The 27,463-nt window shown below is 40.9% G+C and overlaps 1 protein-coding gene and 1 long non-coding RNA gene across 3 annotated transcripts in view; both read right to left on the bottom strand.

Annotated features, from left to right (window-relative positions):
- LOC117041519 overlaps positions 1-6,005 on the bottom strand; it is a 51,527-nt gene extending 45,522 nt beyond the window's left edge. For both annotated transcript variants that reach the window (XR_004425985.1, XR_004425986.1), the window contains exons 1-2: positions 5,411-6,005; positions 1,316-1,418 (exon numbers count right to left, since the gene is read on the bottom strand). This is a non-coding gene — a long non-coding RNA (uncharacterized LOC117041519). The remainder of the gene's footprint in view (positions 1-1,315; positions 1,419-5,410) is intronic.
- Positions 6,006-15,307: 9,302 nt separating this feature from the next.
- The window catches only part of DICER1 (dicer 1, ribonuclease III), a 52,986-nt gene continuing 40,830 nt past the window's right edge, over positions 15,308-27,463 (bottom strand). Inside the window, exons 24-29 of the mRNA XM_033140387.1 lie at positions 26,454-26,609; positions 19,717-20,599; positions 19,320-19,588; positions 18,232-18,394; positions 18,064-18,139; positions 15,308-17,273 (exon numbers count right to left, since the gene is read on the bottom strand). Coding sequence (XP_032996278.1) covers positions 17,108-17,273; positions 18,064-18,139; positions 18,232-18,394; positions 19,320-19,588; positions 19,717-20,599; positions 26,454-26,609 — 1,713 coding nt within the window. The 3' untranslated portion in view covers positions 15,308-17,107. The remainder of the gene's footprint in view (positions 17,274-18,063; positions 18,140-18,231; positions 18,395-19,319; positions 19,589-19,716; positions 20,600-26,453; positions 26,610-27,463) is intronic.

Raw genomic sequence — 27,463 nt, 5'->3', positions numbered from 1 at the left:
CATTTTGGTAGTTCACACTTCCTTGCGCAATTGCAGGCTGGTAGACGAAGCACAGCCTCAGATGCTGGCAGACTCTCCAGCCAGCATACAGCTAGCCACCCAATCTCTGACTTCTGTCTTCCAACCCCTGCCCACAGGACTTGGTGTTCTTGGGTCCTGCTCTAAACACCTTCTCCATACCATGGACTGATAATTTGCACATCGAGCATGTTTAATTAAACATTCCTACATTCCTCTACCTTTACTATCTTAGCACAGAACAGGTGGTACCTTTGATCCTTGACATTCAGTGCAGAATGTATGGGAGCACAAAGACAGCATAAAGACCTGGAGATACTGAATATAACTTATCCACGAGTGTACAAGTTATAAATTCTTTCTAGTAGCACCTTAGAGACCAACTGAGTTTGTTCCTGGTATGAGCTTTCGTGTGCATGCACACTTCTTCAGATACACTGAAACAGAAGTCACCAGATCCTTAAATATAGTGGGGGAGTGGGGAGGGGTATTACTCAGAAGGGTGGTGGGAATGGGTGATAGGCTGATAAGTGTGGAAAACCTGTTGACGACTCTAAACGGCTGCAGTTAGTCTTGCAGGGAAATGCAAGGGGTGAGATGGCTAAAGATGGCCTTGTTATGTATAATGAGATAAGAATCCAATGTCTTTGTTCAAACCAGGTTTCTCCATGGTTTTAAGTTTGGTGATTAGTTGCAATTCAGCCACTTCTCTTTCCAGTCTATTTCTGAAATTTCTTTGTATTAAGACAGCTACTTTGAGATCTTTTATAGAATGTCCTGGGAGATTGAAGTGTTCTCCTACTGGTTTCTCTGTCTTGTGATTCCTGATATCAGATTTATGTCCATTTATCCTTTGGCGTAGGGTTTGGCCTGTTTGTCCAATATAGAGAGCTGAAGGGCACTGTTGGCATTTGATTGCATACACAATGTTGGAAGATGAGCAATTAAATAGACCCTTCATCGCATACAAACAGCCACCCAATCTCAAACAGCTCCTCACCCACAATAATACAAAAACAGGACTCAACATGGACACTGGTACCAGAGCCTGCAATAAACCCAGATGCCAACTTTGCTGCCACATAAACCCGGATAACACCATTACTGGTCCCAACAACATCAAACACACCATCTCAGGACTATTTAATTGCTCATCTTCCAACATTGTGTATGCAATCAAATGCCAACAGTGCCCTTCAGCTCTCTATATTGGACAAACAGGAGTTCATCACCATGGTCAATAAGAAATGCTATAAAATAAAAAAGATGGCAGTGAGGAGGTGCCTTCTCACTATACCTGAAGAAGCAGGTGGATGAGTGCTTCTGCATGCATCCATGCTGATCCAGAAGGCTCTGAAGCAGTTCTGTTCTGATCTGCTGACACAGAAGTTGTTATGTGCCTGGGATTTGGGAACAGAATTGTAGCGTAAGCGCATTTGCCAGTAAAGGGAAGGCAAGTTCCCTAGAAATCTTGGGCAATAATCAAGATGCACAGAAAACATTTTTTTGAACTGGATCCTTGATTCTTTTGGGCACTTTAGGAGCCAGTGTGGTGTAGTGGTTAAGAGCAGTAGACTCATAATCTGGGGAACCGGGTTCGTGTCTCCGCTCCTCCACATGCAGCTGCTGGGTGACCTTGGGCTAGTCACACTTCTCTGAAGTCTCTCAGCCCCACTCACCTCACAGGGTGTTTGTTGTGGGGGAGGAAGGGAAAGGAGAATGTTAGCCGCTTTGAGACTCCTTTGGGTAGTGAAAAGTGGGATATCAAATCCAAACTCTTCTTCTTCTTCTTCTTCATCCTGGAAATGAATCAACCATATTAAGATGATGACTTGTCTGCAGAGATAATGGGTAAACTACGGACATGTTGACTTTCTGTTCCCAAACTTTCTGTTCTTCCATTCCATTCTTCCAGGATAGCAGTTGCTTGTACAGTACTGAAGTGAATCTACAGCACAACCTCGTAATCCCCATTAGTTCCAGTGGTGAAACAAACAATGCCTTGCTCCACCACAGCTTAAGGGACTTTCCAGACAATCAGTTTGTAGCGCAGGAAATTGGGCAGTTGTTGCTCATTTGTCACAGCAGATCTGCACAGTTCCCCCAAGGTTTGTGCTTCTGTTGCAGAAGCGTAACTTTTCCAGCACTCAAACCACAATGTGGAAGGAGAGGTATTTCCGTCCCTCCCTCCATAGCACATCACAAGTATTCTTGCCAGTGCTGTGTGCAGTATGATTGTATGAGCATCATGAACATCTATTGGATCATCATACCTGTGATATGATTGTTGATGAATGGCGATGTCCATCATGCCTAAAAAAAAATTTGAATTTTGCATTTGGAAGCCGAGCAGTCTTGCACCTGCACTCACATAAAACAGCCTTAAAACAAAACAAACACCAGCAGGGCGACCTCCTCTCTTCCATTCTGAGAACTCTGCCTTTTCATTTCAGTTATTGTAGAATTATAGAATCATGGGGTTGGAAGGGACCCAAGGGTAATCTAGTCCAACCTCCTGCAATTCAGGAATTACAGCTAAATAATCATTGACAGATAGCCATCCAACCTCTTATTAAAAAACCTTTAATTAAGGAGCTTATGCATTTACCAATACTTATATCATGCCTGCTCTGCTGTTCCCATCCCAGCTACGTAACACAGCTCACAGTATGAAGAAAAAATCGGGACAATCAAAAAGAAAAAGAAAAATTGTCCACAGCTCTAAAGCAATATAATTCAAAATCCCTTTAGAATGACGACAAAAAATAATAATGAACTGGACAATTCATTATTCATTCTGATTTGCTCTCTGCCGGTTTTATGTGCCCTCTCTGGGTTTCTCTGGATTGCACACAGGATTTTCCATTGTTTTGATTTGATTTTAAGCGGTAGACACAATCCCCTGAAGCAACACTACTCCATTACCCATTATGTAAGGGCTGAATGGCATGTTACTGGATTTGAATCAGGACTCAAAGGGCTATTCCACAAAGGTTAAAACGTGTTAGCCTTTGCTTAGGCTCTGCATTATATTTGTCTGGCAAGTGGAGCAGAGTTGCTTGGCACTTTAAGGATATAAGATCAGCCTGCTGGACCAGGGCAGTGGCACAAAAAGACCAGCATCCTGTTCTCACAGTGGCCAACCCAATGAGTCTGATGGGAGTTGCAGACCCAAACTTCTGAAAGGTACCAGGTTGGCAAAAGCTGATTTAAATTGGGTGCAGATATGGTCAGGTTTTTTTTTTTTTTAAGTGCTTCCCGCAAGTAAGGGTAAAGGGCAAAAAAGGGTGTGAGAAGGTCACATATGCATACCCTTATATTTCTTCATTTATTTTATTTGTATCCCACTTTTCCTACAGGGAGCTCAAAGTGGTTTTTGCATTCCCCATTTTATCCTCACGACGACCCTGTGAAGTAGGTTAGGCTAAGAGGCAGTGACTGGCCCAAGGCCACCCAATGAGCTTCACGGCCGAGTAGGAATTTGTACCCTGGTATCCCAGGTCCTAGTTCAGTACTCTAACCACTACACCATACCAATCAACTGCCCCAGAAAAAACGGAGCATCTTTTTTTTGTTGCAGGACAATGGTGCAAAATGGCCGCCGCTATCTCACACAATTTCAGGCTGCACTTTTTCGGGCATGGCACCCAAAAACAAACATTTTGGGGCAATGTGCCCCCAAAAGGCGCTTTTGGGGGTTGTGATCTTGCACAGGTCCCATGACTTACACAGAAGTGCGGGCCCTGGAGATAATGTGCAAATAAATATTCTGCAGTTTAGTTTTTCAGGTTTTAATTTTTGTTTCTTTGTCTTGTGTTATTTATTTGTTTTGAATACTATATGTATACCAGCAACCTCGCACCCAGTGGCTCAGGAACGCTACAAAAGAACGAAAGATCAGTGCAGTTTGGATATTAATGGTTAAAATCATAGAATCATTGAATTGGAAGGGACCCCAAACGTCATCTATTCCAACTCCCTGCAAAACAGGAATCAAAGCTAAAGAATCACGGATGGATACAATAATGCATTATATTAGGGAAACTTGCATTGCGAAATTATGTACATGAGGGAAAGTTGCATACCAAAATGTGTTGCGTTAGTAAAATTCGTCATGAAATGCTGACGAATTTTCGTGAGGGCTTTAAAAAAGAAGAAGAAGAAAAGAAATCGCAAACCGGTGTGGAAAGCTGGAGAGTCGAACATACGAGTGGGAAAAGGAGAAATTGAGAGAAAGCAAACTTGACAGATTCGCCCATCCCTTCGCTCTGCGCATGTTACCCCCATTCCAGTTTACATTTGTCAACCGTAATTTATGCCCCTGCATAATTCATTGCTTAAAATAAATATTGAAGCCCAAGAGGGAAGCTCTGTGCAGGATTTGTAACGTTAAAACAGAAATGCACACCAAAAAAAAAAAGTGCCAAGTAAATGGAAGTTGTGGTTAACTTCAGTTCCAGTCTTATTAGCATTCTCTGGGAGTACTGTAAAACAGACTTAGCATTTAAAAAAGGGGGGGGGTATTTTACTAGCCTCTATTGTGTCTGTTGAACTGCTGCTCTGTCTTTAGTACAATCTCCCGCAATCGAAATCTTCTATTAAAACCACCTGCAGGGCTTTGTCAGGTGAGGCGAAGGCTGTCAAATAATGGGCCTGCTTAAGCCAATACAAGTCATTAGGACGGAGGTGAATTAGAGATCTTGACGTTGCCAATAGGAGCTATCTATGATCAATTGATACCTTCCTCTGATAAAGTGGGGCTCCGCAGAAGACACCCACTCACCCCCCCATGCTCCCCCCCAGCCTCATCCACCTAGGCCTCTAGCCCTGGATCCAATTAGGAGTGAGGAATACCAGGCCCGGGTTTGTGCTGAAAGGCCATCAGTAGGCCTATCCATTAATAACTCTCCAGTGCGCTGTACATTGTAATTGTCAGGCTGCAATTTACAGTAATCCTCCGATGCAGGGGGAAAAAAGAAGAAGAAGAAGGGAGGGGGTCGGACTTAAAGAGCTGCAGCTGATTTGAAATTCATACAACCAGTTGAAAGAGAGAAAAACAAGATGCACGGGTTAAAAGGCCAGAGCGTGCAAGTGTGTGCGTTGAGTGACAGACATTTTAGTACTAGCAAGGGACCATATTTTAAAAGGTCACTGAAAACTTTTGGCTTGGGCCCTCTGACAAACAATGAACTTTCCATATATTTATTTGCCATCTCTTTGTTTTTACAGCAAGCAGAATAAATGAGTTAAATGACGTTGCGGGGGCCTGCACATTGTCAGCACAGGTTATAAGTCATTATTAAACTCCATCAAATCAGACCCAACCCGGTCTAGGCAACGAGACTAAAAGTTATTTGCATTCCTTCTGTCATAAAAAATCATATCCCCTTACCCCGAGACTTTCGTTTCTTTATTAAATGCAGCCACAAGAGTATTTCAGGTCTGGCAACGTGAGCTCAGGAAACCTTACTCTGTATAACTCAGTGTAACAGCTTAGAACCGATTCCACTAAAATGTCCCAGTTGAGTGTATCTGGGCACTCAATCAAGAAACACATATTACTTTTAAATAAGATTAGCCTTTCTATTTTGCTGCTTAAGTTAAAACTTTTCATGTCATTCTCTGGCTTTGTGTAAACCCCAAACCTTCCTTTCTGGGTTTTTTTTTTGGGGGGGGTTGCATCACACAAAATTAAAAACCTGAGGCTAAAGGTGTCTGAGCAAACGTCACCTAATGGCAGGGCCGGCTGGTCGGTGACGAGCAAGTGCTATTAAAGAAGATGGATTTCCCTTGTGCTTCCCTGGGTTTGTAATTATGCTGGAGCGGTTAAGTGCCTTTTCCTTCCAATGGCAAAAGCAGCATCTCTGAGTCAAGGACTTAAATGACCTCTCCGCTTGCCCTTTCACCTTCTCCCAAATCCCAAATGAATACCTGCAATCCCCTCCACGGTCCTTTCATACCTTTGCCATTGGGCTAGATAACACATGGCCCACTGGATGTTATTGAACTCCAACTCCCATCAGCTTTGGACAGTGTTGCCAATAGCCAGGGATGATGAGAGTTGAATTTCAGCATCATCTTGGAGTGCCACAAGTTTCCCACCCGTCCTATAAAGCAAGCCCTGGACGAACCCAACACAGTGGTACCTCAAGTTACGAACTTAATTCGTTCCGGAGGTCCGTTCTTAACCTGAAACTGTTCTTAACTAGAGGCGTGATTTCGCTAATGGGGTCTCTTGTTGCCGCTGTGCCGCCGGCACACAATTTCAGTTCTCATCCCAGGGCAAAGTTCAAAACTCGAGGTAACTCTTCCAGGTTAGCGGAGTTTGTAACCTGAAACATTTGTAACCTGAAGCATTTGTAACTCGAGATACCACTGTATGAGGCTCCCCCTGCTTGTTGCATACATACCTGCCAACTGCAAGATGTTTAGGAATGCCCTCCTGTATTTCCCCCATACTTTTGAGATCTGGTGATAAGGCCTATGTATCCCGTCGTTCTTTTGTGCCTTAGTTTGCAATGCCAAAATTGACTTCTGAGTGACTTGCAAGTTTTAAAACCAATAACACAAGCATTAAAATATAAATATCCTCATTAACATACCCAATAAAACAATTTTACTAAAACATTAAAAGGTAAGCATGCATAATTAAAACATAAAAGGATCGTCATCCATGATCAGAACATGATTAGCACCCATGATTACGCTTCCATATTTCACAGGTGAAAACAGACACACCTTGGTGATGCCCTTAAGTCTCCTACAATTATAGAATCACAGAATTGTAGGGTTGAAAGGGAACCCAGGGGTCATCCAATGCTGGAATCACAGCTAAGGAATCCCTGACAAATGGCCTTCAAACCTCTGTTCAAAAACCTTTAATGCAGTAGAGTCCACCACCTTCTAAGGCAGAGTTTCCCAAACTTGAGTCTCCAGCAGTTGTCGGACTACGGATAGTTCCCTAGCTAGCAGGACCAGTGGCCAGGGATGATGGGAAATGTAGTCCAAAACCAGCTGGAGATGCAAGTCTGGGAAACCCTGTTCTAAGGTATCCCCTCTCAAACACCTGTTGCTGTCAGAAAGTTCTTCCTAATTCAGAGCTTTCCAAACTGTGTGTCGCACATGTAGGTGTGTCAGCTGCAGTGTGTAGGTGTGTCGTGTGAACGCTCCCTGCAATCCTCCTGAGGCTGGAAAGGAGTTAACATCCAGTTTGCTAGTAAAAACTGAATTACTGTGTTGCAAAATGATGTATGTCTAAAAAGCGTGTCACCAACATGAAAAGTTTGGAAAGCTCTAGCCCAGGCATAGGCAAACTCGGCCCTCCAGATGTTTTGGGATTACAATTCCCATCATCCCTGACCACTGGTCCTGTTAGCTAGGGATGATGGGAGTTGTAATCCCAAAACATCTGGAGGGCCGAGTTTGCCTGTGCCTGCTCTAGCCTAATGTATAGCCTCATTCCGAGGATCACTGGCCGAGCCCTCCAGGCACACCAAACACTTTGATGAAGACTGTATTCCATTTGCTATATGCTAGGGTTGCCGTATGTCTGGAATTTCCGGGACGTAACCAGAATACTGCAGTTGGAAGCAGTGTCCGGGCGGAAATTGCAGAAATGTCTGTGAAAATCCTGACGTGTGGTGATTTTGCCCAAAAAGCTCAACAAGTTTGGAATGAATGAATGAATGAATGAATATATGGCAACCCTACTATATGCTGTATTCATTCACTCCAAAATAGCCTTCACCACACCACTTGAAAAAGGCTATGGCATGCTATAATAGAAATATGTAACTGTCTTCTAATATGTCAACCCTAGTTTTAAATAAACCTCAACACACAAGGCCAGCCCAGGACATTTTGGGGCTGGAGGAAAAGATGGCATCCCATACACTGTTCCAACTGGGCATTGAGGGGGGGGGTGTCTTCCGAAGTTGACGGGCATTGCTATTAAAGTGGTGTACATGTGCCGCGTCTTGTGATCAGTTATGTAGGGCAGGGCTTACTCCCAACCCCACCCCAATATTTTATTCAACTTGGAACTTCTGCAGGAAGGTACTTGAATGGTCCCTCGTAACAGGTTGTAGGACTGAACCTGAGGGCAGCAGACTGGCTGGGTGGCCTAAATAGCTCTGTCCTCCAACAGAGGGGAATGCCCCAAGAGCAGCATTCAGGAGGAACAGCTGGGGCTACCAACTCTGATCACCACTCCCCTCGATATTTGATGCCTGAGGCAGCTACCTCAACCTGCTTAATGGTTTTCACCTGCCAATGGTAGGAAGTCAACTATGTCTTGGGAGCTCCCACTGCCTGAGGCAGCAGCTTCACCCTGCCTAATGGCACATAGGCACACAGGAAACTGTTTTGCTGGTCAGACTATTTGCCAGCTTGCTGGTTCTCAGATCCTTATAAGTAAAGGGCCTCCGACCCTGAGCTGTGGTCCTTTTTCACGGGGCCATTTCATTACTGAGTGAAATGATTCTAGCCTGAATGCCCTGCTGCTGAAGGTGGTTTGGGATAGGAGGGAAGACTGTAAGTGAAAAAAAGAATTATATATATGCTATTAAATCAACAAAACTCCATTCATTATTGGTGATGAATTCTGACTTTGTGAATTTTGAATAGGCAGTTGTGACTCCATTGAGTTACTGCAGAGATTGGTTATGAAGAGTGTTTATGAATTGCTTTTACAGTTCTTTCTCACACAAAAAGTAGTTTTATGACAGCTTATGCCAAGAATTGATGCTGGATTCATGCAGCATGATTAGACCTTAAAATATTTTCACTGGGATTTGTTCACTAACGGTATATAATGAACCTTAATGTAATGAATTAGAAGGCTGTGTGGAGAAATTCTGCAGAAGTCTTATTCTCTTTCCCCGCCAATCTCCCTCGGCTTTTAAACTTGCAGTTTCTATTTTTAAGCAGCAAATCTCAGGTCGGCATTTTACAACCATGGCCCCAGCCCCCAGATGCTCTCATACCATAAAAAAGCTGTGCACGTGTTGCTGGGCAGGAGAATCTCTCGTGCTGAATAAATGGATGTCAAGTCAACTTTGATAGAGGAGTGGGGAAGGAGCAGAGAACAGTTGCTCTGCCTCTCAAGCACGTGATTAGACCTCTCCAAGCTAGATTTGATCACACACAATTTTGCTTCTATGGCCACAATCCGGGGGATCCAATCGTGGAAATCTGTGTCTCACTATGAATACAAAAGAAAGTTCTTCACACAGTGCATAGCTAAAATTGGATAGCTTTAAAAGGTTAGAGAAATTCAGGGAAAATAAGGCTGCTCTGGTCCATGGGGTCACAAAGAGTTAGACATGACTGAACAACAACGCGGCTATCAAAAACTACTAGCCATGAGAGCTATGTTCCACCTCCAGGGTCGGAGCTGCTGAGACTCACAAGTCAGTAACAGGTGGGTAGCCGTGTTGGTCTGCCATAGTCAAAACAAAATAAAAATTTCTTTCCAGTAGCACCTTAGAGACCAACTAAGTTTGTTCTTGGTATGAGCTTTCGTGTGCATGCACACGAAAGCTCATACCAAGAACAAACTTAGTTGGTCTCTAAGGTGCTACTGGAAAGAAATTTTTATTTTGTTTTGACAAGTCAGTAAGATTAGCTCATTGATGGCATTTTACTTTTATTCTCACTATTATCTACTGGGTAAGAGCCCATCAATTTAATGTGCAGTTTTGGAAAGAGCAGTAAGGCAACCTTGATCACTCAGCTACTAGATCTTCACTTCCACACTACTAATGCTCAAGTGCAATCAAAATAGTTACCTGGAGTGCTGTTGTTTTTAAAGTATATGACTCCGTAAGATCTGAGTGTCAAGTTACGATTCCAAATGCATTTTGTGAATATTTGAAAATAGATACCCCCCTCCCAAACTGGTTTCAAACCAAGAATTGCAGTCACACTTAGATGAGTCACTGTTGTGAGTTTTCATACATTTACAACTTTTTTCCTGAAATTGTAGTGATTAATGTCTGTTAAGGACCAACCTCACCCCATTCGGCCATGCTTAGGAAATAACTGGATGACCTCAGCACAGTCATTAGCTGTCAGTCTAACCAATCTCTCAAGTGTGTTGTGCAGATAAAATGGAGGAGGCAGAGAAATATGTACACTGCCCCAGGCTATTTGAAGGGCAAGGTAAAATGTGATCAATATTCATGTTAATACTAACACTTCTACATTTACATGCATTACATAAGGCTTTAAGGAAAACAGTAAACACAAAAATGAACAGACCATAACTTTATTGGAGATATATTCAGCTACAATTATTACAAAAAAATCTATTAAAGGTAATTGTGATCCATAAGGTGCAGACTGCAAATTTCTGCAGCATGATTACAGTATGAATGAATTACATTTTATGTCCCTTAGACAGCTGCAGCATGTGATGGGAAATATTTTATTGTCCATCAAATTATGTTATTCATTCTACTTGATTTTAACCATCTTTACAGTCAAACTATTTACAATAAAAAAGCCTGCAATTTTCAATGCTTGTTCAACTTCTGTTTCTCTAGATAACTTGCTGCTGTAGTAAAACTGAGTGCATCGATCATATCAATTTAAACAGTCTGTGGTTATCCAAATTAAACATATGCAAGTGGGGAAGCTATAAAAAGACTTAGGAAATAAAACTGATAGATTAATGTTGAGTTACTCTTGCATGAAGTAGCAATTAACAGTTTTGGGCTGGATTAAAACTAAGTTAGTTGAACTTAAGTTCCACTAAAAGCAATGGATCAAGCTAGTCATAAGTCCCACTGATATCTATGGGAACTAAATTCACTCGCTCAGTCTAGATCCAACCCTTTGCATTCTACCTGACTTTATGGATATCTGTTATCAGAATTCTGCTGGTGAAAATGTAGGTTTCAGTTACATTTCATGGTTGTAAAGTCTTAAGGATTTAAAGACAGTCTTATAAATATTAACACATCTTCGCTTCACTGAAAGTGAAAATATTTGCCATTAATAGTGTAACGTTGCCCTAGGTTCAGTCTCTTTAATTACTCACACACAATTAATTCCATTACATTCAATGAGGAAGGTAGAACAACGCATGGCTCAAATATTGTCAAATAACTTTTTTTTTTCAGTTAGAAAAGGCTGTGACTTTGGGGACCGCCAGTTTATGCCACTTGCAGATGTGGCCTTACCCCTTACAGGACTTCTCACAGTTCAATTTGGTTAAAAATTCTGCCCTCTGCACTTGACCAGATGATACCCACAGATAGATCCCTTCATATTCAAAACGAAGGAGAAATCTTATTGACTGTTATGTATGCATGTTCAGTGAATTTACAGCAAGGCAGGGCAAGGGAAGGGGGGTTGGAAAGAGTCAATTTTAAATGTCAACCGTTTCACAAGACAGTAAAAGGATGTTTTTTTTAAAAAAGACACTGCTGGGACTCAGAGTCCCTGGGCAGTGTTCTGCTTGTGCAGTATGGATCTCACGCCTCCTTTTTGCAGCCCTTTGCATCCACTGAAAAGATGGAGGAGGGACAGGGACTGGGACTGGTGGCCAGCCAAATGTTCCTGAACTACAACTCCAATCAGCTCCAGCCTGCATGACCAATGGTCAAAGATAATGGGAATTGTAACCCAGCAACATCCAAAGGTCATAGGTTCCCCATGTCTGGGTTAGTGGATCTCCAGAAGGGTATGGGAGGAGGTGTGAGTAGCTGCATCTGGGGGAGAAGACTCACTGGAAATTGGAGAATACCCCTCCCTTCCCACTTGCAGGAGCACCTTCCAGTCATGCAAGGGGCTCTCTGGATCCTAGACAAAAGTCTTTCTTCCTTAAAATATAGAAAATGTTACAGACAAAAAACAAATAGCCTATTTCAGTTGTGCAATTTAAGTGACACATTGCAGGTATTCTAATCATCTTTTTCAAATTCAGTAAATCAAACCAGCAGCAAGGCCCAAACCACATTAATTCCTCTAATTAAGTATATTTTTCCTTGAAATGAGGTAAAGCACGGTACCAAGTGCAATGCTTATTTGTGCTACATGAACAGAACAGCACAAAACAAAGCCATAACAAAAGTAAAAATGCAGCATAGTTAGGAGGACTGTTTTAAGTATACAGTGTAACAGAACACACAAACACACACACAAATCCAAAATTAGGTTCATGCCAATTAACCCCTCTGCTGTCTACATGAGGGGTCTGTGTGATACATTGTGAAGACAGGCTTGCAACAATCCATTTCCTCTCATGCCTGTAGCATGTCAAGGGATTTCAATCCCAACCTTCAAAGGGTGAGATTTAGATCTGAATAGCATACATTTTCCAATACTCTAACTGTACTAAAAAGGGGGAGGTGGGTAAAGCAGTTGCACAGCATGGAAACTAGTGTGTTTTTGCATTCTAACAGCATTATGTAATATTTGAATTAAATCATACAGCAAAAAGGTTGTTGCATTAAACACGCACACACACAAACAGCAGCAGGACCTACATTTACCATTGGCCCCTACTCAATATTTTCAGTTTCAGTTCATTAGCTTTCTTCAACAGTGAGGCATTGAATACTTCTGATTAGAGAGTGTAATTATTCCTATTGCCATCAGGCTACACTCTTAACCTTTGAAATTATCCAAGTATGAAACATTTATGTGAAGCATTTACTATCTTTCAGTCTCATGAGATTGGTTTTGATTTTACATATGGCATTTCACAAAAAGAAAAGAAAAACCAAAGCTTATATATTTGATTGGGATAATATATGCCCTTTTTTTGAATTACAGAACCTTGTGAGTTTTTAAATGCTGATATGGGCATCAGCAAAGAAAACTATCAACATTAGTAACTATTATTTACTAGAGCTGCAAAATCCTTGCTTTGGGCTGCAATTGTAGATTTAACAGTGTTTATTCATAAACTACCTATGCGTGAAGAGAATTTAGATGGTAATCCTCAATCCACTTAGCACTAAAAAGTCTTGTTAAACTGTTTGTAAGAATACTTTTACAGCACCTCAGATTAGTGGTTTGAGGACTACAGCTTTACCTAAATATTGTAACAAATGTCACAATACAAAGCTATATTTGGGGAATACTATGCATCTAGTGGGCATTTCCACAGACATTTCCACAGCAGCTGCTCATACTGAAGCTGAAAAGGGCCCACTGGAATCACCTGAAGGGTGTTTCTCTGTGCCATCCTGGATCCAGGTAGATTAGTGCTGCCTAGATGTCAAAGGCAGGAATATCAATAGGTTCACAGGAAGTTTTAACCTCTGCGTTCCCGTGAGCAGTCTCCAGGTACAGTTTTGCCAAGCTAAGAAGCAGAGACAGACAGAAGACCACACATACCACATCCAGACAGGTTGAACTCAGTTAAGCATTTCTGCGTGTGCATATAATCACTCCCCAAAAGTTTGATCTGTAGGCAGCCATTCATGAAAAAGCAGGATGTGGCCCTGGGTCTTGGATGCCAGCAAGGAGAAACACCCTTCAGGTGAGTTCAATAGACCCTTCTCCTGTACTGGCATACTGGACCCAGATGGGATATTTGAAAGTTGACCAATCTCAATAGGGTTATTGGTGGCTGCCTAGGGTGGAGGAAGCACATTTTGTAAGACTCATCTTCAAAAGCCCACTTCAACTGAAGCAAATAGTTCTACCTTATAATGACAAATGACCCCGTAGCTCCCAGGCATACTTCCTAAAGAGGTGTGCTGGTTGAAAAATGCTGGAGTGAGCGGTAAATTTGTTGTGGTGGGCAACTTTAGGGAGTCACAAGCCAGGGAAAAGATAACAAGGAGTCTTTTTATGTTTGAGTCCTAGAGATGTAACGCTTTAAGGCATCTTAGGGAGTGCCGCACCTTCTCAGTGGGGTGGAGTGGGGAGCTGCAAAAAGTAGGCAGAATGACCTCTTGGTATCAGTGGAAGGTCAAGCTGGCTTTTGGGATGAAGAAGGGACCTACTTGTCTGGGAAGGTGCACAAATGTTTGGCCAATGAAGCCACTAGTCTTGTCAATACAGAGACTTGGGTGTCTTGCAAGGCTCCAGAAAATACTTGGATGCCCAACATTTGGACACAGTGGACTTGCTTCCCATAACTTTGCCCAACACTGCTTTTGATTCATTCATACGGAGACTTGAGTGCCTTGCTTTAATGACATGCGTATCCGAGGAACTCCTAGAGTGGGAGTGTCACTAGGTGGGTGGAGTAACCTTCCTTTTGGCCACTGAAGGCAAATGAGGGTAGTCATGACATACAAGGGCAGGCCGCAGTGGCACAAGCAGAGCAGGCCCAGGCCCTAGCTGTTGTGCAACAGGTGCTGCAGTAGGCTGCTACTGAATAGGTTAAGTTAGGGGGAAAGAAGTTTGCAATTTCTGCTAACAAAAATTGCATGTCATTAATTAATTGTAGCTTAATGAATAGGGAAAATTATTTGACTCAATAGCTAGGGAGTTTAAACCTGGGAAAATAAACAATGGGAGGGGGCAGTGGTAGAATCCATTGCAGAAGATATTTTTTTCAGAATAAAAATGATTTTAACAACAACCAAGCCTCTCTCACACATAGACAACACTAGTTGTAAGAGAAAAATAAAGGTAGCCATGGTGAGCTAAAAAGCAGCAGGACGCTGAACTCTGACTAGGACTTGGGTAGATGGGAGTATCCTCCATGGAACACAAAAAGCAATCAGTGAAAAATACAAACAGATCAAAGCATGCAAGAAAAAAGGAAATTAGAAGGACCCTGGCCAATTACACAGTACAAAAAGAGCAAGTAAAGAAATAAGCAGGTGAAAGTAGAAAATGCAAGCCTGAAGCAGAGGAGAAATCAGAGACCTTCCTAAGCTGCTGCTCTCGAGGAACGTATTTGAAGACCGATTCCAGGAACAGTTAAAACATCCTGTGACTCTAATGACATTCCCATCTTTGAGCTCTAGGCAGCACTAACCTACCTGGATCCAGTGTGCCAGCATGGAAGAACCGTCATTTTCCAAACTGAAAATGAGGCTTGTTTCCTCATCCAGGGGGGTGGGGTGTCTGCAGCAAAAAAAAAAACAAAGAAACTTTTGAGCCATGTGTGTAGTTCATCCTTGCACATGAGCTTGTCTTTTAATCCTTCCATGACATTTTACTTGCTCACTGTGACTGAAGTCACACAAAAACCTTTCATTTCACTGTCATCGTTAGAAAGATTTGTTAAACTAAATTCTGTATTTCAGAAAAAAAGTTTAATGTCTTCTGCCACTAAGGTATGATTCTTCTCTTTTAGAAAGGTAAGCCAGATGTTTCCCCCTCTTTAAATTTTGAATGCACATGTGTGAGGAAGGGGGGGTGTCTTTAACACAGAACACAGTATTATCTGTAATTTAACACACAAAACAGCATCAAGAGCAGACCACTGTGCTGGAAAACATTAAAAAAAAAACTTGCTCAGCTCTCTCAAACTTCAAGCATAATTAATGGGGTAAAATTGCAGCAAACCTCTATTGATATTGGTGGGAGTGCAAGAAGACCCACAGCTTTTTAAACAAGGTAAAATTAAGAGGTATTATAGTTACAGTGCAAAAATTAAAATTTCAAGCATAATACATACACATAGCACCAAAAACAAACAAAAATGCATGCAAAAGGGAAAAAAGACACAAAAGAACAAAGAAGAACTGAGGTATTTAAGTGAAGGGTGCCTACAAATATCTAAAGAAACTTAGGCATAGCCTAAAAAGTATGCTTTCATATCAACTGAAACAACAATAATGAGCTAGTTATTCTAAGGTAAAGGACCTAAATCACAGATGTATCAAAAGTATGGCAATTTCTCTCACACAACTTCCATGGCATTTAACAGCACAGCTTTGGTAGGTGAAATATGCATGCAATTCTGAAAAGTACAGTAAGAAATTTACGTGGAAATCGCTCTTAAATGTGTAAAGGTGCTCCGTTTGTTAAATATGTATCCAATATAAAATCTGCAGCATATTTTAGGTGCGATATGTCAAAAGTTCTTTTTAAAGCAACAGTTTGCACTGTGCAATTCGCTATTATTACAAAGTTCCAATACTGGAAGCAATGCCTGCAATCCACCAATAAAATCTCTTGCACAAGTCCCTTGAAGGGAAAGGAAGTTCCACAAGAGTGATGGACTGTGCTCAGTCTCAGTTTCTGTAACAATGGAAATCAGCGAAAGACTTTTCTGTTTGCAATAACAAATAAGATCTGTACTAACCATTTCCTCTGAATCGTTAAAAAATAACCTCACTACATATATATGAATACGATTTCTATTACAGTCCTGTAGTAAGTTAGGTCACAGCTAAACTAACATGTTGTACTGTAAATATGGAGCTTCATCATTGTAAAATGCGTTCTAAAAATGAAGGGAATGTAATACAGTTTGCTCCAAGGAGTTCAGAAATGAAAGGTTGCATTAGTGAGGGCTTATGTACTTTTAAGGCAAGAACCTTTTGATGCAAGACTATGCGGCATCGGTTTTAAAATCTATCCGATGCCAGACGTTTCAATTTAAACCTGTCCCTAACAAACAAGTGCAATAATGATTGGGAATGCCATCTTAATGCAAAAATGGCATGGAAAGAACAAGGACAATACTGGCACACTTAATCCTTACACCAAATCATCCGGTGCAGTTTATAAACTGCTTCGTGACTGGCACTAGTGCACAGATTTGAGGAATTTCAAGATTACTATATATATATATATATATACATATATATATATATATAAATCTAGTAACTGCAATAGGCATAAGCTCCCTGGCCTTTAAACACTAAGCAAAGCTGTACTGACAAAGTAAACCAAAGATACCTGACAACAATTATTTTGAACACTTGCTAAATGTCATCATTAAAGCACTCTTGTGATTAAACAAAGCAGAAGTGAGGAAAGAAGACAAGATTGTGTTTGCGCAAAAAAAAACCTATAACTACATTTCGTTCCAAAATTATGTGTACATGTTAAATGTTGTTAGCTATTTGTTATCAAACTTTAAATGCTGTCTTCAGTTTGTTCCTCTCAACATATATCTTTTTAACTTTCTCTATTGAGTGTGTGGTTGTTGTTTTTAAGAGGTGTCTCAGCTATTTGGAACCTGAGGTTGATTTGCTTTGAGGCTTCGTAGAGCTCTTCTTGCTGCAGCAGATTTGGCGATCCGATAGCTTCTTCCAACACCTTTGAACTTTCCCTTTCCTACAACTTCCACAGTTACTCTGACCTTTCCATCATAGGTTCTTTCTGCAGGACTGCGTAAGTGGAGAGGGAAGCAGGAAAAACAGAAATAAACACATATGACAATTAAAACTAAGATACTCAAAGTGGAATTAATTCTGGAAGAATAACCATTTTAATCTGAAACAGTGTAAGGTCCCGTGAAACACAATTTATTGCAATATGAGCTTTTGTAGAAGCAACAGCCTACTGCAGGGATGCATGAAGTAGAAAGGCATTGTGTAAATATAAACACATGCATCCAGTGGGAGAAAATAAAAGCCCTTCACATACTTCAAATGGATGCAAAAGTGTAGTTGGAACTTCGTTACTGTTTTTCTCAGTTTTGAGATTTCTTTTCCAGAAGTATATGTCATTAAAATTATTACAAGGACACTGGGTGGCATCCAGGAAAGCAGTTCTACTAGCAGACACACTTCTGTGAGTAGAACATCCACCTTTCTCCTCTCCTCTCCCTAAATCTGCTCCAAAGGATTGGAGGAAACCCCAGAACATATTAAAGGGGTGTACAGGAAGAAGAGGAGGACCACTGTTAAGCAAAAAGAAAGAAAGAAAGAAAGAAAGAAAGAAAGAGAGCTTGTGCCAGCAGAGCTATTTAGCTGGACACCACATATTACTATTAACTCAATTTCTTACCTGCCCTTCACCATAAGGTTGCAAACAATTTTAAAATGCAGCAGTTTTAAAATACAGTAATATAATACTGTATGATTCCTATTACACAGTAAAACAAAATTATAATCCATTGCAAGGTCCATGACTTCAGGAATATTTTACAGAAATATTAAGCAGATTAATTCTTACCTAAATTTAGCTGTTTCTGGCTCCATTTCCAGCAGCTCTCGTACTGGGGAACGGGGCACATTTGCAGAGAATTTCTCTGTGATTAAAAATAACAACACCATGCTTGTAAACCCTCTTAACGGCAAACAATGAATTACTGAACATTTCTTCTGAGAGCTCCAATGTTACCTATTAATGGCCTCATCATTGGATAGTACACTTGCCAAACCATTTCAAGAGACATTCCACTATCCATGTAAATGGCACCAGCGAGTGACTCAAATATATCCCCCATGGCTTTTGGTACTTCTATGTCCTCCTCTTTTTCTTCATCTTCTTCAGATCTTCGGAGCTAAAGCAAATACCCAAACAAAACTGTGTTACAAAATTGTTGCAAATTTTCAATTAAAAAGGATTTATTCACTCAGAACTGCAAATTTTCAACTTCTAGACAAGCAAGAATGGATTAAACAAAAGTCTGACATTAATTTGGCAAAACAAAATCGAAAATTCTTTCTAGTAGCACCTTAGAGGCCAACTGAGTTTGGTAGTATCTGAAGAAGTGTATCTGAAGAAGTGTGCATGCACACGAAAGCTCATACCAGGAACAAACTCAGTTGGTCTCTAAGGTGCTACTAGAAAGAATTTTCGATTTTGTATTAATTTGGCAATAAGTATTAAGCTAGCTTCAATATCTAGTCCTCCTGTGTTCCTTGAGGTCAGTCTTCTTTTTCTTAAAAGTTTTCTGTCCTTACAGATGTGAAGAAATGTTTGTTAGTCTGAGAAGCAAGAGGGTGCTTAAGATATCAGTGACTGGGAATGGCTTCAGTGTCCCCCACTCCCAACTAACCCCCCCCCCCGAATTATATGCAAAATTGCAGTATTATGCAAAGGAGAAATGGTGTAAATGTGCTCCATTTAAGTAATTTATACTGGTCTCAGAACTCTGTTTTTATTGGCACAGAATTTGAACTACTTGGCCACAAAATTTAATTTTTTAAAAAATAATATGCAACACACAGCCCTAGTCATAGGGTCAGTAGTTCACAATAATTCTGAAGTAGTGTGACAAAAGTCCTTGCTTGTATGCAGCACTGAGAAGGACGAAATTTAGAATGCAGCCAGAATCCAATAAGTAGTTGCTGTTCACAATGTCCTATTCAGTAGAAAGCCTCTACTTGATCTTGCCATGTTGTGCTAGATGTTTAAATTCTTTAATATAAACTCACACTAAAATGAGCTTCAACACACACAAATGATTTTCCAGTGCCACTAACCTCGGAATCCATTCCTTGCATTTCATTTTTTTCCATCTGAAACTGCACAAAGTCATCAATAACATGAAACAACTCGGGAGAGACAGCTTTGAAGTATTTGTGGTAGTCGTACTTTACAGCCAATGAGGCAAAGATGGTGTTGTTAACAAGAGCAGATCGCAGGTCTGTTAGAACTCCAGGAGAGTGCTGCCGTGGGTCTTCGTAAAGGTGCTTGGTTATGAGGTAGTCCAAAATTGCATCTCCCAGGAATTCCAACCGCTGGTAACAATCTTAACACACAAGGGTTGAGGGATTGGCAAGAAATAGATAGCAATATAATTAACAATCCTCCCAAATAATCTGCATCTCTTCAGGCATGTAAGCTTAATGCCAAAAGGGGATTTTTCACATGACTTACCAGTAATGGTGTTGTAATGATAGGAGGCATGAGTAAATGCCTGAAGTAGATAAGCCTTATTCTTAAAACTGTAGCTAATTTTCTTCTCGAAGTTTTCAAAGCCAGATATAAGGTGATGTAAGGTTCGCTCAGCATCTGGATGATCAAACATACATCTTGGAGGAATCTTTAAACAGCCATACATCAAGTCTTTATACAGAGAAGACTCTTGATTGGCTAGAGAGGCAGAAACACAGATTGCTGAAGAATGTTTCTGCTGGCTGTTAAAATGCTCTCTGTAGGAATACAGAGCACTCTCCCAATCAGTTTTCTTAATAACCGGAAGCACTTTTAGCCCCAGTGAACAAAGGAAAAGCTGCGCAGCTCTTTCACCACAGCTGGTCAGATAGCAGCCCAGAAGGGCTTCCACACAGTCTGCAATGCTTTTGTCAGCAATGCATTGTTCTGTATGTAGGTCATAGGAGATGGACTGTTTTCCAGCATCAATACCACAGTTTTCCTCTGATGGATTCCAGAAACCCACTACAAAGTCATCCTCTTCCACAGCCTTGCTAGGGTCTAGATAGCACATTGCATCCCATGAGCTGTAATCAAAATCATCAAAATCTGATGCAAACTGAACATTAGTCAAGGTTGATTTTTTGGGTGGTTTCCATTCATAACTGTTATCAGTGGGTGAAAATGGGGAAAGGGATATTTTCTTCACAAATGCTCCAGAACCCATTAACATATTGTCAATGAATTTGATATGCTCCTGATCGTATTCCATAAAGTCATCCTCAAAGTCAGCTTCCTCCTTGGGTACTCGCCACATTAAGTCGTCATCATCGTCGTCATCATAATCATCATCAAGTTTTCCATTAGACATCAATCCCTCTTTTGCCTGAAAGTAGGAAAAAAATTATGGATTATGGAGAAAGCCAGAGAGTTCCAGAAAAACATCTACTTCTGCTTCATTGATTATGCAAAAGCATTTGACTGTGTCGACCACAGCAAACTATGGCAAGTTCTTAAAGAAATGGGAGTGCCGGATCACCTCATTTGCCTCCTGAGAAATCTCTATGTGGGACAAGAAGCTACAGTTAGAACTGGATATGGAACAACTGATTGGTTCAAAATTGGGAAAGGAGTACGACAAGGCTGTATATTGTCTCCCTGCTTATTTAACTTATATGCAGAATTCATCATGCGAAAGGCTGGACTGGATGAATCCCCAACCGGAATTAAGATTGCCGGAAAAAATATCAACAACCTCAGATATGCTGATGATACTACCTTGATGGCAGAAAGTGAGGAAGAATTGAAGAACCTTTTAATGAGGGTGAAAGAAGAGAGCGCAAAATATGGTCTGAAGCTCAACATCAAAAAAACTAAGATCATGGCCACTGGTCCCATCACCTCCTGGCAAATAGAAGGGGAAGAAATGGAGGCAGTGAGAGATTTCACTTTCTTGGGTTCCATGATCACTGCAGATGGTGACAGCAGTCACGAAATCAGAAGACGCCTGCTTCTTGGGAGAAAAGCAATGACAAACCTAGACAGCATCTTAAAAAGCAAAGACATCACCTTGCCGACAAAAGTCCGTATAGTTAAAGCTATGGTTTTCCCAGTAGTAATGTACGGAAGTGAGAGCTGGACCATAAAGAAGGCTGATCGCCGTAGAATTGATGCTTTTGAATTATGGTGCTGGAGGAGACTCTTGAGAGTCCCGTGGACTGCAAGAAGATCAAACCTATCCATTCTCAAAGAAATCAGCCCTGAGTACTCACTAGAAGGACAGATCCTGAAGTTGAGGCTCCAGTACTTTGGCCACCTCATGAGAAGAGAAGAATCCCTAGAAAAGACCCTGATGTTGGGAAAGATGGAGGGCACAAGGAGAAGGGGACGACAGAGGATGAGATGGTTGGACAGTGTTCTTGAAGCTACTAACATGAGTTTGGCCAAACTGCGAGAGGCAGTGAAGGATAGGCGTGCCTGGCGTACTCTGGTCCATGGGGTCACGAAGAGTCGGACACGACTGAACGACTGAACAACAACAACAGGAAAAAAATAAAAACAGAAAGGGCCACCTAGTTTAATTACAAAAATAATTCCGCAGCATCACAATAAAATGGTTATGGACAGTATTAACTATGCTTCTTTCTTTCTTTCTTTCTTTCTTTCTTTCTTTCTTTCTTTCTTTCTTTCTTTCTTTCTTTCTTTCTTTCTTTCCTGCATTAGATCTAAATACATTATTATTTATGCTGTCCAAGAACTATAGATGCCTGAACCACCTAGAAACAATATTAGGCACTGGGAGACACTGTTCTACAGTGGTTCCAGTCCTTTTTGGAAAGTTTGTCTCAGAGTGTGGCACAGCAAACTACTGAGAAAATAGAAATCTCTATTATCTTGGACTACTGCAATTATATTGTGCTTAAGCAGAAAAACGTCAATTTCTCACTTTAGTAAATAGAGCTTTTTGCAAATCAGTGAGAAGCCGATTTGCTCAGCATGAATGAAACCAGTTTAGACTATTGTTAAATTATATCTATAAACAGATGCAAGAGCTGTAGACCAAATATTTTAAGTAGGGGTTGACACTGATGTAAACAATTACTCGGATAGTACTGAAACACCATGCTAGGAATTTGATAGCTTGGTAAATGCCATAGGTTTAAAGAAAGTTTTAGCTTTCAGATACATATTATATTGGGGGGGGGGGGGTTCCCACAACAAATTATGAGTTTTTAAAGTTTTAATACATAACATTTTGGATATTCTGCCAACACATTGTTTTTCAATTATGATTTAGGACAAGAATGATACTGTATTCAAATCTGCAAAGTAAACGAAGCTAAGACTGAAATACATCCAAGCAGAAACAAGCCACATTGATACAATCAAGCCATTTCCTCTCCATTGCTCTCTTGTTTTTACAATAGAACAAGAGACGAGGGACACGCAATTGTGCCTGTGCACCAGTAATATGAACAGACAATTGAACATCAGGTTTTCTCACCCCTGCAGTCCCTTGTGTGCCTCCCAAATCTGCTTTCCCAAGCAATAGGCTTGGGAAACATATCAATAAAAGGTAAAGGTAAAGGACCCCTGGGCGGTTAAGTCCAGTCAAAGGCGACTATGGGGTTGCAGCACTCATCTCGCTTTCAGGCCGAGGGAGCTGGCATTTGTCCACAGACAGCTTTCCAGGTCACGTGGCTAGCATGACTAAACTGCTATTGGTGCAAAGGAATGTTGGACATTTTCGTCAACACAGAGTGTGCGTGGCAACTGGAGCATAGAAATAAAAGGCTGTCTGCAGTATCTTTGCTTATTTTTATTTTCAAAAACGTAACAGTCAAAAGCTGCAAGCCATCACCAGACCTCACCAGCATCTTACAAAACATTTGATCAACTTAAATACAGTTTCAAATAATCAATTATCCTATCACATCCCTTCCTGCATCCGGTGCAGAAAGTAACTCCCCTTTCTAATTAGGCAAAAAGTCAAGAGACCACAGGTGTGCAGCTAAGTAGGTCAAACTGCAAACATACACCTGTGAGCTTCAATTAACCAACCCCGTTCCTGCGTAGCATCATTGACCACTTTAAGAAAAACCAACATGGAACACCGTGATGGAAACCAGAGCGCAGGGAAAGACCGTTTACCTTCCTGCCACAGCAGTACCTATTTATCTACTTGCACTGGTTGGCAGGAACTGGGACAGAGCAACAGGAGCTCACTCCATTGCGGAGATTCAAACCGCCGACCTTCTGATTGGCAAGCCCAAGAGGCTCAGTGCTTTAGACCACAGTGCCAGGACTGGTATGAGGAGCAGACCACGATGTCAGCTTCACTGAGCAGTGTATCACTTGTGAAACTGCCACTGCTCCTAAGTCCCTCTGCTAGCAACTTCCTCCAGTGAGCGTTGCTTGCAGAGGGACTCAGGACAGGAGCAGTGGTGGTTTCACCAGGGATATATCTGCCCTCATACTGCGCAGAGAAAAAAGCTGCATCGGTGAGGCGGCGATACAGCTTGTTCCTCCCTCTGCATCTTTTAACTGGTCGGCTGAGGAGTGTGCGGTTGCTGCTCCCTTCAGCCAAGTAGTTAAAGGATCCCCAAGCCTGGCGCTGGCTCCCGCACGAGTGGGAAGAGCACTGGGGACAGGGAGCCCTCTCCATCCCCGGCAGAGCTGCACAAAGGATCCCTGCTGCTCTCCCCTCGCCCACGAGCGGGGAGAGCACTGGGGATGGCTCAGTTGGGGATTGGGAACCCTCACCACAGGCTCCTATGGTGACTTGCAACAGTGAGGCAAGAGGACAAGTTTTCTTATGTATCAGTAACTGGTTAAAGAACATTTTCACAATGGAGGAAATCAGTGGATTATCACAATGATATTTACTAGGGTTAGTGTTATTTTAACATGCTCATTAGCAATGAGGAGTCGTGTGAGTACTGAGATGGTCAAGTTTGTGGATGACACCAAACTATTCAGGAGGTGAAAACTGAAGAGTTCCAAAGAGCCCTTCCAAACAATCAAAGACGATCAAGGATTTAATGTAGAATGACTCCCATCTTGCAGCAAAAAACATCAACTGACAGGACCTTAAAAGGTTGTGACTATGAAAGAGATGCTATGATGAAGAAGATGCCAATGTAGAAAATAGTGACAGAGAAAATAATAATGTTAGGGATCAATTTTAGGATAGTCACATTTGAAATATACCAAGCATAGCCCGATACTGTTGGACTACAACTCCCATCACCCCTTACCATTGGCCAAGATGACATCACACACACACGGAAATACAGTTCTGATTTGCCAATCTCAATATTCCCAGATTTTTATTTTTTTATTATTGCAGAGTGAGTGAACAAGACTCAGATGGACAGGAAGGGCTTCTTCCCTTTTTTTTCTGAGGAATTCCCATGATCAGTAAATTCAATCTATACAGCTAGAGTGTACTGGATTCCCTGTGTGCTAGTGCTTGTCCTATCCATACCTTCAAGTTGTTTCATAGTGCTGGCAGAAGCATCCCCTCCCCACCTTCATGCCCCCCTCTCAATTTGCGTACCCTCCCTTTCTATAACAGCTCACATGCTGCTAAGAGATTATAACCTACAAACTATATTACATGTTATGTGCACGAGTTATATCATTAAAACCATTCTATTTTAAGAGCATAATAAAATAATACTGTTTGAAGTGAGTATACTTGAAATGTTTTACTCTACAATAAATATTTCACAGTGCAAACATTAACAGTTTTTCAGTGTGCCCTCTGGTGGCTCTGTAGTCAAAATATGAATTTCAGAAAACTGATGAGCTCAAATAAAGTATTATTTGCTTTTTCTAATCAAAATATTAACCTTTTGTGGAGGAAAGCTAATCATAAAGCAAAGGACCACTGTAGTCCCCCCCCCCCACCATACTGAGCTGTTTTATATGAATATTGAAAAAGAAATAATAAAATACAAACAAGGCTATTTATTATTCAGGATGTTATATCACCAATGAATCAACAGAAGTCTAGCAATCTTTTTCTAGCAATTTGACATCTGATTATTTTTACCAGTCGATATTCTTTACTCAACAGTGAAACAATTCATAGTACTAGACACATCTGGACTTTGTCCAAACACTATCTGTGTCAGTGTTTCCAGTAAATTGAGTGAGGGCTTCAGAACCCCAGTAAATCCCACTATGCAGTGACAGTTTTGGCAAAGCAAGGCAAATATTAGTTCAGATCTATGTTTTTGATGCTTAATTAAGATTTAATGAATGTTAATGAGCTAACAATCCCATTGCAAAATGCCAGCAAGACGACACCCCACCCTGAAAGCAGTACAAGTAAAACCTTTACTTTTGTACTCCCTGGGATAAACACACCAGCCACTACATAATGCAACTCACATAAGAAAAGATAAATGTACACTCACAGCTTTCCTTACATCCCCTCTTGGAAAGAGAACAGGATTGCTTAGGTCTAGTAAACAACATGCAAATCTATATATGCAGTCTTACAAACATTTCCATGCATATTTATATATCTGTAGAAGCAGATAATTACTGCTCCTGAGAGGAGGGGAGAAGCATGTGAACCTGACTGGTAGTTCACGTAACACCAAACCATGGTGAGGGCTACATCTGAACCACCTTGTGTTCCACATTGCAGCAAGTGCATGGGGCACAGAGGGGTTCTTAAAAGACAACCCTCTGCCGTGAGACATATTAAAAGCTGCATGACTGTATTATACACACATCTTTAACCTAGACAACCTTGCTCTTTTGGTCACATGAGGTTGCTGAAAACACATTCTTTATCAATTTCCATAATAGGTAGCACCAAGGTAAAAAGGTCATCTAGATAATAAAAAAACACCTTATTTTTCATGAGTATTCATGTTCATTCATAGCAAAGAGATAAATGTTCTTGAGGGACATTAAGAGTTTCCTAACAGCAGGCCAAGGAAAATATTAACAGTATATTTTCACTGCAAGTATTTCTGTTCTTTTCCACTTTATTAGTGAACCAATTTCCACAAATTGCCCTTTGTTAGTACTCCAACATCACTTTGCTCTCTATTTTTATTAATTAAAGCAGTGGTTTAAGAGCAGTTAAACACAAAGATGTAGTAGGTGATATTCTGCTGAAGTATGATAAGAAGCAGAAGCCCCATTTGCCTGTTTCACTTGTAATGATATACTTATACACCAAGACATTCAATTTTACATGTATTTCAACAAAGGCTTACCATTTCATCTTTTTCCCATTTGTCTGCATTACTCTTGTCTTGGTTTACTATGTAACCAGGAGGAAGCCAGTTGACAGGTGGGTCAAAAATAGATACCACCATGCGACTAGGAAGCCCTTTCTTTTTTCCAAGACGATACAAGTTACAATTGCTGACCTTTAAAGAAAAAGAATTTATCATAATCTATAGGCAATCAATAATTCTGAGAACACAGTAAACACAAACTTTGATTTAAGACTTCAATTGATAAGCTTAATTTTGTGGTAAATTTCCCCCCTATATAACAAAACCACAGCATTTAAATACACACACACCCCTACATAATTGTTATCCAACTATGTTCAGATATGGGCTGTTACCTACTACTGTACTCATGGTTTATCCAAAAAAAGTTAATATACAGTCCACGTGAAGGACAAGGAATTAGGACAAAACAAAGCTGCTCTTAAGTTTGGGGTGACATGATATAAGACAAAATCCCATACTCCTAATATTTGCATTGTATCTTTTATTGAAATCAGGAACAGTAAGCTATCATTCGATTCAAAAAGAAAAAACTCTTGGTGAACAAGGATATTGTAGAAATGGGAAAGGTTGAGGAAAGGGCAACCAAAACGATCAAGGGGCAGGAGCAATTCAGCCATGAGGGTTTACAGCATCTGGGAATTTTTAGCTTAGGGAAAAGGAGAGTAAGAGACACGACTGAGGTGTGTGAAATTATGTATGGTGTGGAGTAAGTGGATAGATAAAAGTCTCTTTCTCTCTAGTTCTAATCTAAGAATTTAGGCAATCCCTAATCATGCAAATCACTGTGTGAAGTGCTTCTGCAGATTGGGGGTGAGCAGCAGGGGGTGGGGTGGGGGAGTTTAAAGGAAGGGGGGTTGTTCAGGTGTGGGGAAAGGTTAGCTGCCCCTAGTCAGATACATGCAGCCATCCCTTCTCAGTGATGATAAAGCTGCTTGCCTTTAGAAATCCCCATTAATTTATATTAGCATTTGTTATGTAACATC

This window comes from Lacerta agilis, chromosome 1 (genome assembly GCF_009819535.1).
Source record: "Lacerta agilis isolate rLacAgi1 chromosome 1, rLacAgi1.pri, whole genome shotgun sequence".
Classification (NCBI taxonomy): Eukaryota; Metazoa; Chordata; class Lepidosauria; order Squamata; family Lacertidae; genus Lacerta; species Lacerta agilis.
The sequence above is the reverse complement of the archived record's forward strand: the minus strand, read 5'-3'. Positions and strand labels throughout refer to the sequence as shown.